This window comes from Anser anser (genome assembly GCF_964211835.1).
Source record: "Anser anser genome assembly, chromosome: 1".
Classification (NCBI taxonomy): Eukaryota; Metazoa; Chordata; class Aves; order Anseriformes; family Anatidae; genus Anser; species Anser anser.
This window is the reverse complement of record NC_139720.1, coordinates 184,363,712-184,376,194: the sequence shown is the minus strand read 5'-3', so window position 1 is coordinate 184,376,194 and position 12,483 is coordinate 184,363,712. Positions and strand designations below refer to the sequence as shown.

General features: G+C 45.5%; 1 protein-coding gene across 2 annotated transcripts in view; it reads right to left on the bottom strand.

The window, feature by feature from the left end:
• WDFY2 (WD repeat and FYVE domain containing 2) overlaps positions 1-12,483 on the bottom strand; it is a gene marked incomplete at its 5' end in the record, with an annotated part of 80,007 nt that overhangs the window by 7,788 nt on the left and 59,736 nt on the right. For both annotated transcript variants that reach the window (XM_083828517.1, XM_083828516.1), the window contains 4 exons: positions 4,316-4,442; positions 5,386-5,498; positions 7,325-7,475; positions 9,890-9,944. In XM_083828517.1, the coding sequence (XP_083684643.1) occupies positions 4,316-4,442; positions 5,386-5,498; positions 7,325-7,475; positions 9,890-9,944 (446 nt within the window). The remainder of the gene's footprint in view (positions 1-4,315; positions 4,443-5,385; positions 5,499-7,324; positions 7,476-9,889; positions 9,945-12,483) is intronic.

The following is a 12,483-nucleotide window of genomic DNA, read 5'->3' as shown; positions in this document are numbered from 1 at the left end:
GGGTTGTGCTCAGTTGAAGGTCTCTACATAGTGGTTGCCCCAGGGGGCAGTACTGGGACCAGCCTTCTTCAGCTTCTTCATCAACGGCCTGGACGATGGAACCAAGCGCACGTACCCTCAGCAAGTTTGCTGATGACACAGATCTGGGAGGAGTGGCCGATACCCCAGAGGGCGGTGCTGCCATGCAGAGGGACCTTGACAGGCTGGAGAGGAACCTCATGAAGTTCAACAAAGGCAAGAGCAGGGTCCTGCACCTAGGGAGGAATAACCCCAATCACCAGTACAGGCTGGGGGGTGACCTGCTGGAGAGGACCTGGGAGTCCTGGTGGACAGCAGGCTGACCATGAGCCAGCAATGTGCCCTCGTGGCCAAGAAGACCAACGGTGTCCTGGGCTGCATTTGGAAGTGTTGCCAGCAGGTCGAGGGAGGTGATCCTCTCCCTCTTCTCAGCCCTGGTGAGGCCACACCTGGAGTGTTGTGTCCAGTTCTGGGCTCCCCAGTGCAAGAGGGACATGGAGCTACTGGAGCGAGTTCAGAGGAGGGCTGCTTAGATGAGGAGGGGACAGGAGCACCTGTCATGAGGACAGGCTAAGAGAGCTGGGCCTGTTTCTCTTGGAGAAGACACGGCTGAGAAGGGATCTTATCAATGTCTATAAATATCTGAAGGGAGGATGTCAAGAGGATGGGGCCAGACTGTCTGCAGTGGTGCCAGAGACAGGATAAGAGGCAAGGGGCACAAACCAAAACACAGCAAGTTCCAGCTGAATGGGAGAAAACACATCTTTACTGTGAGGGTGACAGAGCACTGGAACAGGTTGCCCAGAGAGGTTGTGGAGTCTCCTTCTCTGGAGATATTCAAAACTCTCCTGGATGTGATCCTGCGCAATGTGCTCTACATGACCATGCTCAGCAGAGGAATTGGACCAGATTCACAGATTCACAGATTTTTCTAGGTTGGAAGAGACCTCAAGATCATCGAGTCCAACCTCCGACCTAACACTAAGTACTCCACTAAACCATATCCCCAAGCTCTACATCTAAACGTCTTTTAAAGACCTCCAGGGATGGTGACTCCACCACCTCCCTGGGCAGCCCGTTCCAATGCTTAATAACCCTTTCGGTAAAGAAGTACTTCCTAACATCCAACCTAAAACTCCCCTGTCGCAACTTTAGCCCATTCCCCCTCGTCCTGTCACCAGGCATGTGGGAGAATAGACCAACCCCCACCTCTCTACAGCCTCCTTTCAGGTAACTGTAGAGAGCGATGAGGTCGCCCCTGAGCCTCCTCTTCTCCAGGCTGAACAAGCCCAGCTCCCTCAGCCGCTCCTCGTAAGACTTGTTCTCCAGACCCCTCACCAGCTTGGTCGCCCTTCTCTGGACTCGCTCGAGCACGTCCATGTCCTTCCTGTAGCGAGGGGCCCAAAACTGAACACAGTACTCGAGGTGCGGCCTCACCAGAGCCGAGTACAGGGGCACAATCACTTCCCTCGACCTGCTGGCCACACTGCTTCTTATACAGGCCAGGATGCCGTTGGCCTTCTTGGCCACCTGGGCACACTGCTGGCTCATATTCAGCCGACTATCCACCAATACTCCCAGGTCCTTCTCGGCCAGGCAGCTTTCCAGCCACTCATCTCCCAGCCTGTAGCTCTGCTTGGGGTTGTTGCAGCCCAGGTGCAGGACCCGGCACTTGGCCTTGTTGAACTTCATGCAGTTGACCTCAGCCCATCGCTCCAGCCTATGCAGATCCTCCTGCAGAGCCTTCCTGCCCTCGAGCAGATCGACACACGCACTTAGCTTGGTGTCATCTGCAAACTTACTGAGGGTGCACTGGACGCCCTCATCCAGATCATCAATAAAGATATTAAAGAGGACCGGCCCCAGTACCGAGCCCTGGGGGACTCCACTAGTGACCGGCCTCCAGCCAGATTTGACTCCATTCACCACAACTCTCTGGGCCCGGCCATCCAGCCAGTTTCTAACCCAGCGAAGCGTACGCCAGTCCAAGCCCCGAGCAGCCAGTTTCTTGAGGAGAATGTTGTGGGGAACGGTGTCAAAAGCCTTACTGAGGTCAAGGTAGACCACGTCCACAGCCTTTCCCTCATCCACCAAGCGCGTCACTTGGTCATAGAAGGAGATCAGGTTCGTCAAGCAGGACCTGCCTTTCATAAACCCATGCTGACTGGGCCTGATCGCCTGCTTGCCCTGCAAGTGCCGCGTGATGACCCTCAAGATAATCTGCTCCATGAGCTTCCCCGGCACTGAGGTCAAACTGACAGGCCTATAGTTCCCCGGGTCTGCCCTGCGGCCCTTCTTATAGATAGGCGTCACATTGGCTAGCCGCCAGTCAACCGGGACCTCCCCCGATAGCCAGGACTGCCGATAAATGATGGAAAGCGGCTCGGCCAGCTCCTCCGCCAGTTCTCTCAGTACCCTCGGGTGGATCCCATCCGGCCCCATCGACTTGCGCACATCCAAGCTCCGTAGCAGGTCGCCAACCATTTCCTCATGGATAGCGAAGGCCACATCCAGCTCCCCATCCCCTTCCACCAGCTCAGGGCACTGGGTGTCCGGAGAACAACCGGTATTGCCGCTAAAGACTGAGGCAAAGGCGGCATTAAGCACCTCAGCCTTTTCCTCATCCTTAGTAACTAGGTTTCCCCTCGCATCCAGTAAAGGATGGAGATTCTCCCTAGTCCTCCGTTTCGCGTTGATGTATTTGTAAAAGGATTTTTTGTTGTCTTTAACGGCAGTAGCCAGGTTGAGCTCCAGATGAGCTTTGGCCTTTCTAATTTTCTCCCTGCACAGCCTCGCTACATCCTTGTAGTCCTCCTCAGTGGCCCGCCCTTTTTTCCAAAGATTATAAACCCTCTTTTTTCTGCTAAGCTCCAGCCGCAACTCTCTGTTGAGCCAGGCCGGTCTTCTTCCACGCCGGCTCATCTTTGGGCACGTGGGGACGGACCGCTCCTGTGCCATCACGATTTCACGATGATCTCCAGAGGTTCCTTCCAGCCTCAACCATTCTGTGATTCTGTGTTTTGGTAACACTCTGCAACATCTAGAAACAAAGCACTAAATAACTGCTGAAGATTTTCTTTTAGCACTAACAAGCATGGAGAGTTTCAAAAATAATATAGGAATTGCTAAACTGTTTCTAAGCCTTCCCAAGCTAAGGTGGATGATTTAGGTGCTTTTGCTTCTTCTTTGAAGAAAAAGCAGCATTTAAGAAACAATACGGTTTAAACCCACAAAGAATTTTTTGATTCTTTCTTCCTTCAGTCTACCTTCACAGTGTTGACCTGCATTAAGTGAAATGTTTCCTGATTCCCATTGTCATTTGGACCAGGTCTCTATACTGCATGGAGCCTGCCAACAGCCATGCTACCCATTAAGATCCAGAGGCTAACTTCGTATCAGAAGAACTTGTTTCCCCAGCAATAAATATAGCAGAAGTGCATTAGCAAGTGCCAGCGTTAGGGTTCGAGAGTGATCTGGGAATTCCCACAAGAACTCCACAGTGCTCCGAAGTCCCAGTGGCCCAACCAAACCACTCAGCAGAGCACAGCATCACTCAAGGGAAATGTATGAATATGTAAGAAGCTGTAAATACTGCCAGACCAAAACCACCATGGGATTTTGCCTCTCCATACCTAAGCCTGGCATGCCAGTCCCACATGTATGCCAGCATTTAAAAGGCTCAGAAGTCATTGCAACAGCAGCCATTCTACTTCTAGCCTAATGAACGCCCAGCACAGGCTTACTCTTCTTCAAAGACATCTACTGTACAATGCAAGTGTGAGGTCTGTACGTGCAGAGATGAAGCCTCTTTGCATTACAGAGATGTTGAAAGCCCATATGGGTAAAGCATATTACTTGTAATTCAGGCTGGAGGTAAAGTGAGATGGAAAACACCTGGTTAGCATGGAGTAAAACATAACTAATTGTCCAAGCCTGATGCTCCCTCTAGGGGAACGAAAGAACCTGACACCTAAAAAGCAAGAATTTCCCTGCAGCTGTTTTCATTTGAGGACCCTTCCTTTCCAGCAGAGGTGCACTCTCACATAACACATTCAGGACTGCAGATAATTGTGCTTTCTTTCACTACCCTTTGCAGACTTTTAAAGCAGCCTGTGGGCCCCAAACTGAAAAACTCACTTTAAACAATTTACTCTGGTTGTATATGGACCACAGGGAGTCACACATACAAGCTTGAGGCATGTGAAAACCGTAACCTCTGGGCTGTTTCTGTTTCCAGATGTGGCTTCTGCCTTCAGCTTTTCTCTCATAAAAACAGGAGGAAGGGCTTTGAACGTACTTATGTCCTTGCAGCTCGATGGCTGTTCCTTTTCTTCCTCCAATATCCCACATTATAATGGAATGATCAGAACTGCCTGAGAATAAAACTCGCTGTATTGGGTCCCAACAGAGAGCAGTGACACCGCCTGAAATAAGAGATGAACAGAACAGTCATTTTATTACAGAAGAATGTAGCTAAATATATAGGTACACATTTGAAGATATCACCAAATACACAGATACATATTTAAATATAACACCAAAACCAGAGAGAGAGTGATTAAAAGTGGTCTCTTTAGCAAGGGCCATGCAGCCACTGTACTGCCCATCTGATAAGCAGCAGCCTGGAAATGTTACTGAAGCCCTAACCCTGCTCTTCTGCAGCCAGAGGGCTCAGCTGCTGCTTGCTTGTGTGGATGAACCCACTGAGCAGCAGAGAGCAGCAGAAGGAAAGCCACCATATGATGGTCACAGTGTAACTGCACAGCTTTTCATCTCCACCACTCCCAGGTGACAGATTTTACAGTAAAACAGAAGGAAGTGGGAAATCTACAGAAATCTTCACAGTTTCTTAGTATGGGGATTGAACTGCCTTGTGCTCGAGTTATCAGCATTCAGTCACAGAGGAGGGATACGAAGGGAAGGTGCTGAGGAATGGTCGTTTCTTCTGTTTGACAGCAAGTTCACATCCCAGGGCTGCTGTTTTTAAAGCATGATGGAGCACAAGCCCCAGTAGCAAAACCACCACTCAGCTCCTCCAATAAGCACATCTTGGATGTGCATAACCCACCTGGGCAATAATGTGTACCAATATGGGTCTTTCCCCAGGAAGCATCTTTTCCACCCCCAGAGATACTGCAACTTTTGTCCTCACTCTACTTTAATTAGCAGTAACTGATAGGGGTATTTCCTGCACTTTTCAGAAGTCTAATCCCTCTCTTCTTTTCAGCAATAAAGAATAAACTTCCCTGAGCTATAGGGACAGTTTGAGCTCCCTTCCATGCTATTTACTGTTTCACAGGAGAGTTACATTGCCATGATGCTGAGCACAGATGAAGAACCAAATAGGGTCTCCTCCTCAAGCCTTACCTGTGTGTCCCTTAAATGTTGTAACAAGGCTGCAGGACTCTTGCTCTAGTTTGAGTATGGTTACTTGCCCAGAATGATCACCAACAAACACGTGCCGAGTTTCCACATCAAATCTGATGGACAAATGCTGAGGAATATACATTGTTTGCGCACAATTTTTGTTTAATGCACTGCTTTTCATGACTTGTTAATGCTTTTAACATGAGCGTACTGCAACCTCATGAATAGTGCTCCAGTTTCAAGGAGGTATTCAGGGTGTACTTTTAGATATCAAACTCATAGCTGTTCATATTAATAAAGCAGTCTGAGTAAACCAAATAGCAAGAAAAAAGAGACTTCCTGAAGATATAATAATATAATAAAAACACAAATTATGAAATGCCTTGGAAGTAGCCCTTTGCCACGAACAGAGGAGTCTCATCTTCCCAGGCTCTCTAGCTTAGGTGCTAGAGTCTCATGGTGTTTATTATTCCTCTTTCCTTCCATAAAAGTGTTTAAAATAACTGTTACTTGTTTCCTGCTTCTTTGTTATATTTATGTATACAAATAAAACTTTCATCTTTTTTCCAGACCACTGGCCAGTGTCATAGAAGTCCTCCAGAAGATTATCTCCTTAAACGGTTTTTAATAGCAATTTGGTGGCAATGCTCATGTTGCAAGAGCCAGTCTATGTTTTATAACATATGTGGGGAACTGTCAGTTACATCAGGTGTATCACACACCATATTCTTAACTGAATAAAATCCAGACCCATTCAGCCACTTACTGGAGCCATCTATCTCAACAGATTCTGACCTCTTCATCTGATTTAATTGCACATTTAGATTCCATATTGCATATTAAAGGATCAATTCCTTCACATTGATCAAATGCAGTCAGGACACTGGGGAAAACAACAACAACAAAAACAACCAAACCCAAACATTCCTGGTTCTGCCAAGGTTTTTCAGTATTTGTCAATGGTTGTCATTTCCCTGGCCCTCCACCAGCATGACCCAACGACCCAAATTAAAGTGTCCTCCAAAATTTGCAATCACTTGAACCAGTCTGCTCTCTAGAGAGCTTTAGGAAATGCAGAACAAATTTTTATATCACACTTTCTAAAATATTTATTAATTAATTAAAAATGGAGTTCACACACTATGCCATTTAGATTAGTTTGCCCTTCATTCAACCAGAAGATATAAAGCAAGTGCTTATATTTCCCTTGTTCAGAGTGTAATTTTGAGTCAGTCTCATTTCCCATGAACTAGCAGAACACACATCATCTCTAGCACATATGCTACGGGGCACTAAAAGGTCTGTTTATGCTAACCCCTGATTTCAGCCTAAGAGCTCATACTTTTCTACTTCCCTTTTCATTTGCAATAAAGCTGAATTAATATTTCTTTTATTCTCAGGCAGCTGGGGCAGCTCTAGGTGAATAAGCCACTTGAGTGCCATTTCTGGAGCCATTTATTCTTTAGTTGGCCCAAATTCCCAATGCACAGTGGGCTGTTCCAGAGTGAAGGACAAGTACTCATTATTTCATATTAAAGTCATTTAATTCTTACCATGCATAGACACACACACACTGACCTGATCGCCGACCTACTTTGCTACCATTAATTTTTAGAAAAAAAGAATACACTGCATGTTTGAACGAAGGCCCTGTCCTTACTTATTACAATAGCAGACCACAACAGGTTGCAGATTGCCCATTGTTTTGCTCAGAAATGCTAAGACCTAAATATGCCACCACGTATTAAGGAGACAAAGCAAGGAGAACAGTTAGTGTTGGGTTGTTGTTTTTTTTTTAATCGGCTTTAGATAACGGTTTCTCTTACAAAACACTGAACCTACACAGGGCACAAAAGTCGGAGGACAATTAGGGAAATAAAAAAAGAAAGCTAACAAACAAAAAGGCTGTTTAAGTGCCAAAGAGCTCAGCAAAGGATACTGCAGGCCACAGGCCCCCGCGCTGGTACGGTACCCTCCCAGGCGCTGGCCGCTCTCTGAACAGTGCCACGTGAAGTGCTTGTCTTGTCCGGTGCTCAGCACCCACTCCATCTCCAGGACGAACAGAATCATTATGACCCTGCTTTGATGAGCTGAAAATTAAGCAGACAGACATATAATTGCACTGCAAAGAACACGCAGGTAGAAGACCACTGGGAACAGCACCCCTTGCACTCAGCTCTGCCATTCCCTGCTCATCTGCTCGCCCTTCCCTACAGAAGAAGCTCCTGTTCGATAACCCTGTTGACATGAGATACCATGAAAGCCTGTAAGACTCCTCCCCTGCACATTCAATGTTTGCATGAGGAAGAGAAGAAGCAAAACTTTATTCCTTCCACACCTACATTAGCCATCTATCTTTTAAGGTAGCCCAAGTCTCTCTTCCATCCTTGTACCATCACCAACAAAGCAGCCATTGTGGAAAAGGCTCTGTTTAAACCTGTCTTGAGCTGGTTTTATGACAGCAGATGCCCATGTGGCAGCATGCTGCTGCTCCTCCATACCCCAGCAGCATAAGGAGTTATGTGCAGGCACAACCCGACACCAGAGGGAAGCTTTAGCATTGCATGGGAATCAGCTAAAAAGAAAATGGGAAAAATAACAAATAAAAAAGGAAAAGATCACAGCTGGGCAAGATGAATAAACCAGCTGAATGAATAAATTGCTGCTGCTACCTAAATAAAGCCCTCAAAAGCTTTTCATTAAAGCAATGGAACCCAGGCTTCTACAGAGAGGGCTTTTTGTATGAATGACCAGTGGGTTTGGTTGTGAAGTGCTGATTGAGCTGACATTTTAATAAAACAAGTGGCTTGAAAGATGTGCTGAATTATTCCCAGCTGTAAATGAACAGTGACTGCCGCGCTCCTCAATCCACAGGCCTACTGGTTTATTACTGTTCTGGGACCCAGCAACATGTGTTGCACAAAGAAGGCTGCTTACATTTGTTTGTGTAAAAGCTGACACTCTGGAAAGATTAAACGTCTTTGGAAGCATAAAAACCACCCCAAACTCTCCATTTGAAATGCAGAGAAGTTCCTCGGAACAATATGGAAAGATTGCTGTCTACCCTACAGGAATTTGGGTACAGAAGTTGAAGGAATTTGGCCCATGTAAGGCTTAAAGAAGTAAAATTTCAGACATTTGGAAGGTGATAGCAGAGCAAGGAAAAAGTCTGAGCCCTAGGATTAGTAAAGACTCAGGAACATGAAGCAGCAAAAATAGAAAGCTGGTCCTTCATTCGCAGGTTTGACCACTGTTGGTGTGCAGAAAAAAAATGATTTGAATTGTACTCCTAAGAGAAAGCAGCAGCAAGCACCGTGCAAGGAGCAGGCTGGAGAGAAGATGGAAAGGGGAAGAGCCATGCCTGGAGAAAATAGGCATGAGGTTCTGCACTGCATGTAAAGGAAAAAAGCCAACAAACACAGCCAGCACGTAGCCATGCACAGTGCAGGGCAAGAGGTTTTGCTGGGGGAAGGCTGCAGAAATGAAGAGCAACACCAAGCAACAACAGAGAGGTGGAAGTTAGTAGTAATAAATAAAAGGGATGGACTGCCAGTTTCCAGTGTGAAGGGGATACACAGAAAAACTCACTTCAGCTCACCCTTCCTAGGATGTGATTAGCCTGCAGGATTGAATCCAAGCATGCAAGTGGATAAGCTAATTGCAAAAGGAGTTGCAGAACTGATAATAGGACTCTGCATTGCAACAATTCAAACATGAAACCCAGCCGGGTCAAACTTTGGTGACTGTGGAGCAAACCATAAACTCAGATACTAAAGACTTGTACAGCGAGACTGCAGCAATCTTATGATTTTCATACAGAGACTTTCATACGGAAGCATAATGCTCATCATATATCACCCAAGTCTAATAGCAAAGGAGATAAAAGATAAAGATAAAATTGTAGCATGTATTTGTTACATTTATAAGAATACCTACCCCAAGTGCAGCATCCTTTAGAAGTTTAACAAGGATAAATAGCCAGGCTTCTTAAAGCATCACATTATTGAATATGAGAATGCAATCAGAGAAGTTATGGATTAATATTTCTTGGCCTTTTACTATGACAGGTATCCAATCTTGAGATTACTGAAGCAAACATTTATTGAAATATAACCAGACTGACCCCAAAAGCTACAGTCTTAAATGCTTCAGTCCTAAAAGATGGTTAGTCTTCTAAATTGCTTCATTAGATACACTATATTACTAAACATTAAAAATTAATGCTCCCTTTCCCTCCGCACAGCCTGGATTTTGGACAGTTTGCTGTCTAGAATAATATTCCTAAAGAACATTTAAAATGAAACATGGAACATGAAATAGCTCTTTAAAAGTCTTGCAATCTCAGAACAAAGCATATTATTGATCCACTGGTAAAAACAGCATTTATATTAGTTTAAAAACAAAATCGCAGTAAAGAAGACTTCTTTCAGTTCATAGACCTTAAGAGCACATTAATAAAAATTAATGACAATACAGACTAATTAATATGGATCTGAGTTCTTACCCTGGTAACTTTTCACTAGTGTCATCTTGTTGTAATCTTCTGATAAAATGAATTCCTGAAGGAAGAGAAAAACAAAAAACAAAGAAACAGTGCTTAGCTATGTGAAGTGTTTGGGAATGTTTTCACTTGAATTTGTTACCAATGTAAGCTCTCCCTTTGTAACCACAGTACTACCTACACTTTTGCTAATATGGGATAACTCAATCTAAAAGAAACCCCACAAGTTATTTCACTTTTTAAAACTGCCTAAGAAAGCTTCATGAGTGCTTCTGAACAGGATGGTGGAGACATGAGGGGAACTAACGAAAAGAAGTTCTAAAAGCTGGCCTAAGTGGCTGGCACAGAGCAAACACCCCCTGGCTCAGGATTGCTTGGGCAGACATCTGTATGTGCATCCAGCTATAAATGCATGTGTGTGCACATGTGCGTGCACACCTCCACCTGTACACACAGGAAAATCAATTTAGGTATGCGCGAGTTCCCCCTGAAGTTGCTCATTCCAAACTACATACCAGTAACCTGGGAGGGGGATGCAGTTCAGATTTCTGTTCAGAAGTCTCTCAACACTTCAGGCAAATAAACCCAGACATTTTCCTCCTTGATTTTACCCCACTGTTGGCTAACATTTACTCTGGTATCTCAGAAGCAGACCTTCTTGCTTTGCTACTGCTCCACTGTGGCTGTGCATGGGCAGGGAGGGTGGCTTAGGGAGGGGACTTCAGCTGCCTGGGGACACATGCCTGGGGTGACCCATCCTGCTCCCCGGCTGCCAGGGAAGAGCACGCCTAACGGGAGATGGTCTGCCCTCCTGCTGCCTTGGTTTAACCACTGATCCTGCTTTCAGAGGAGGGAATGATGAGAACCAGCAGTAAAGAGTCTGCATGGCAGCCTCAGCTCCTGGAAAAATCCCGTACGGTTACACTGAAGGAGCACCTGGGTGTTTCTGCCCCTTGTTTTGGGGAGGGGAGTTGCTCAGAGCACTGGAAACAGTGCCACAATACAGCTCCTGCAACGTCACTCTGAAGGAAAAACCCAGGCAAAGGGTAGGCTCTGCGGCACCACCACATGAATTAGCTTTCAAACCACTCTCAGGTATCTGTGTGCACACACCACATATTCAGAGAAACACAAGAAAAAACAAGGAGCTTGGAAACACATCGTATTAATTATTTATAAACTATCTATACAGAAACTCCCTGGGCTAATCTCCCTAGGGGACAGAAGTAAAACCTAATTTGTTTAATCTAGAAAGAGAGCAAAAACAAGAGGAACATCATTAAACAGAAGATAAACTAAATTTTAAAGCACACAATTGTGAAATATTCATGTATAAGCACTGCCAAAAGCACTGTGCAGCAGACAGGTAGAGAGGACCGGGCTTCATGAGCCTACAGACTATTATTATAGCAAACCAAATGCTTCGTGCAGAAGAGTATGAGAAGACATTTTAACCACTGAAAAGCTGGTATTTACCCACATTTTCTAAACTGGAACAAAAACGGTCACTCTGTGTTTCCTGTGGGGTCGCTAGGTGACTAGCATGGCTTTCCAGCACCAGGATTATCCCTAACACATCACACCTAATGCTTGCCATCAATGTGGAGAGGCTACCATAGCCATCTTTTGAAAAGCTACAGAGCCCAGCTTCCAGGAAAACAACTGTGAGTGGGTTGAGGCATTTATGTATTTTGCTGTTACTAGGTTTCTGCTTGTAAATTAGTTATAAATACGTCCTCTTGAATTGCGCTATTTCATCTTCCCCTCCTTTTTTCTGATCTACCTCCCTTCAGCTTTCCTCCAGCAGCCGAGGCCTACAACGGGGAGCGTTATCTAAACAGCAGCAACAAATCAATTAAGTCAGCTGGGTTTGTATAGCAGGGTCACCTTAACTCTACAAACTACAGAGCGTTAAAAATCTGCTGCACCTCCCTGCCTCCTTATGGGGGAAGTGGTTTTCATTAAGCACCGCCTGCAGAATGCTAAGCCACCACATGAAATGCTTCGCTACAAAGCCCGATTGAAGCAACACGCTTTGCCACGAACATTAACTGTCTGCTGTCGTCGCCTGAAGAACAACAGCTTTAATTGCTGCAATGTGTGGTGGGAGATCATGTCTGCCTTCCCCACCGACGTGCCTGTACTGGTACTGCCCCCAGATTTCACTGTGGTGACGCACGGATGCTGGTGACCAGAGCGTCAGAGGAGAGGAAGAATGTGGTTTGCATTCTCACTTTATTTTGGCATTTTGCCTTTGACAAACTTGATGTGGCCGGTCTGTTCAGCTACCTGCAGTGGAAGACTGAAAAAGGTGTTTGAAACTCCCCATTGCAATGCAGTGAATCAAAACACAAGTGCAATTAGTAAGGTTTACCCGAGTATTGACTAGCTATGTCTGCTGTAATGCAAACCACGGTTCCATACTATTGATACACCACTCCTTACAAAGAGATGAACGCAGTCCCAATAACACGAGTACTGGATATCACGTGTTCTTTTTTATGACCCCAAAGACTCCTTGCTTCTCCTTTTCTCCCCTGAAAGCACATGTTACTTTGAGAGGCATCTCCTTGTTTTTGCATTTTCTAATCTTCCTC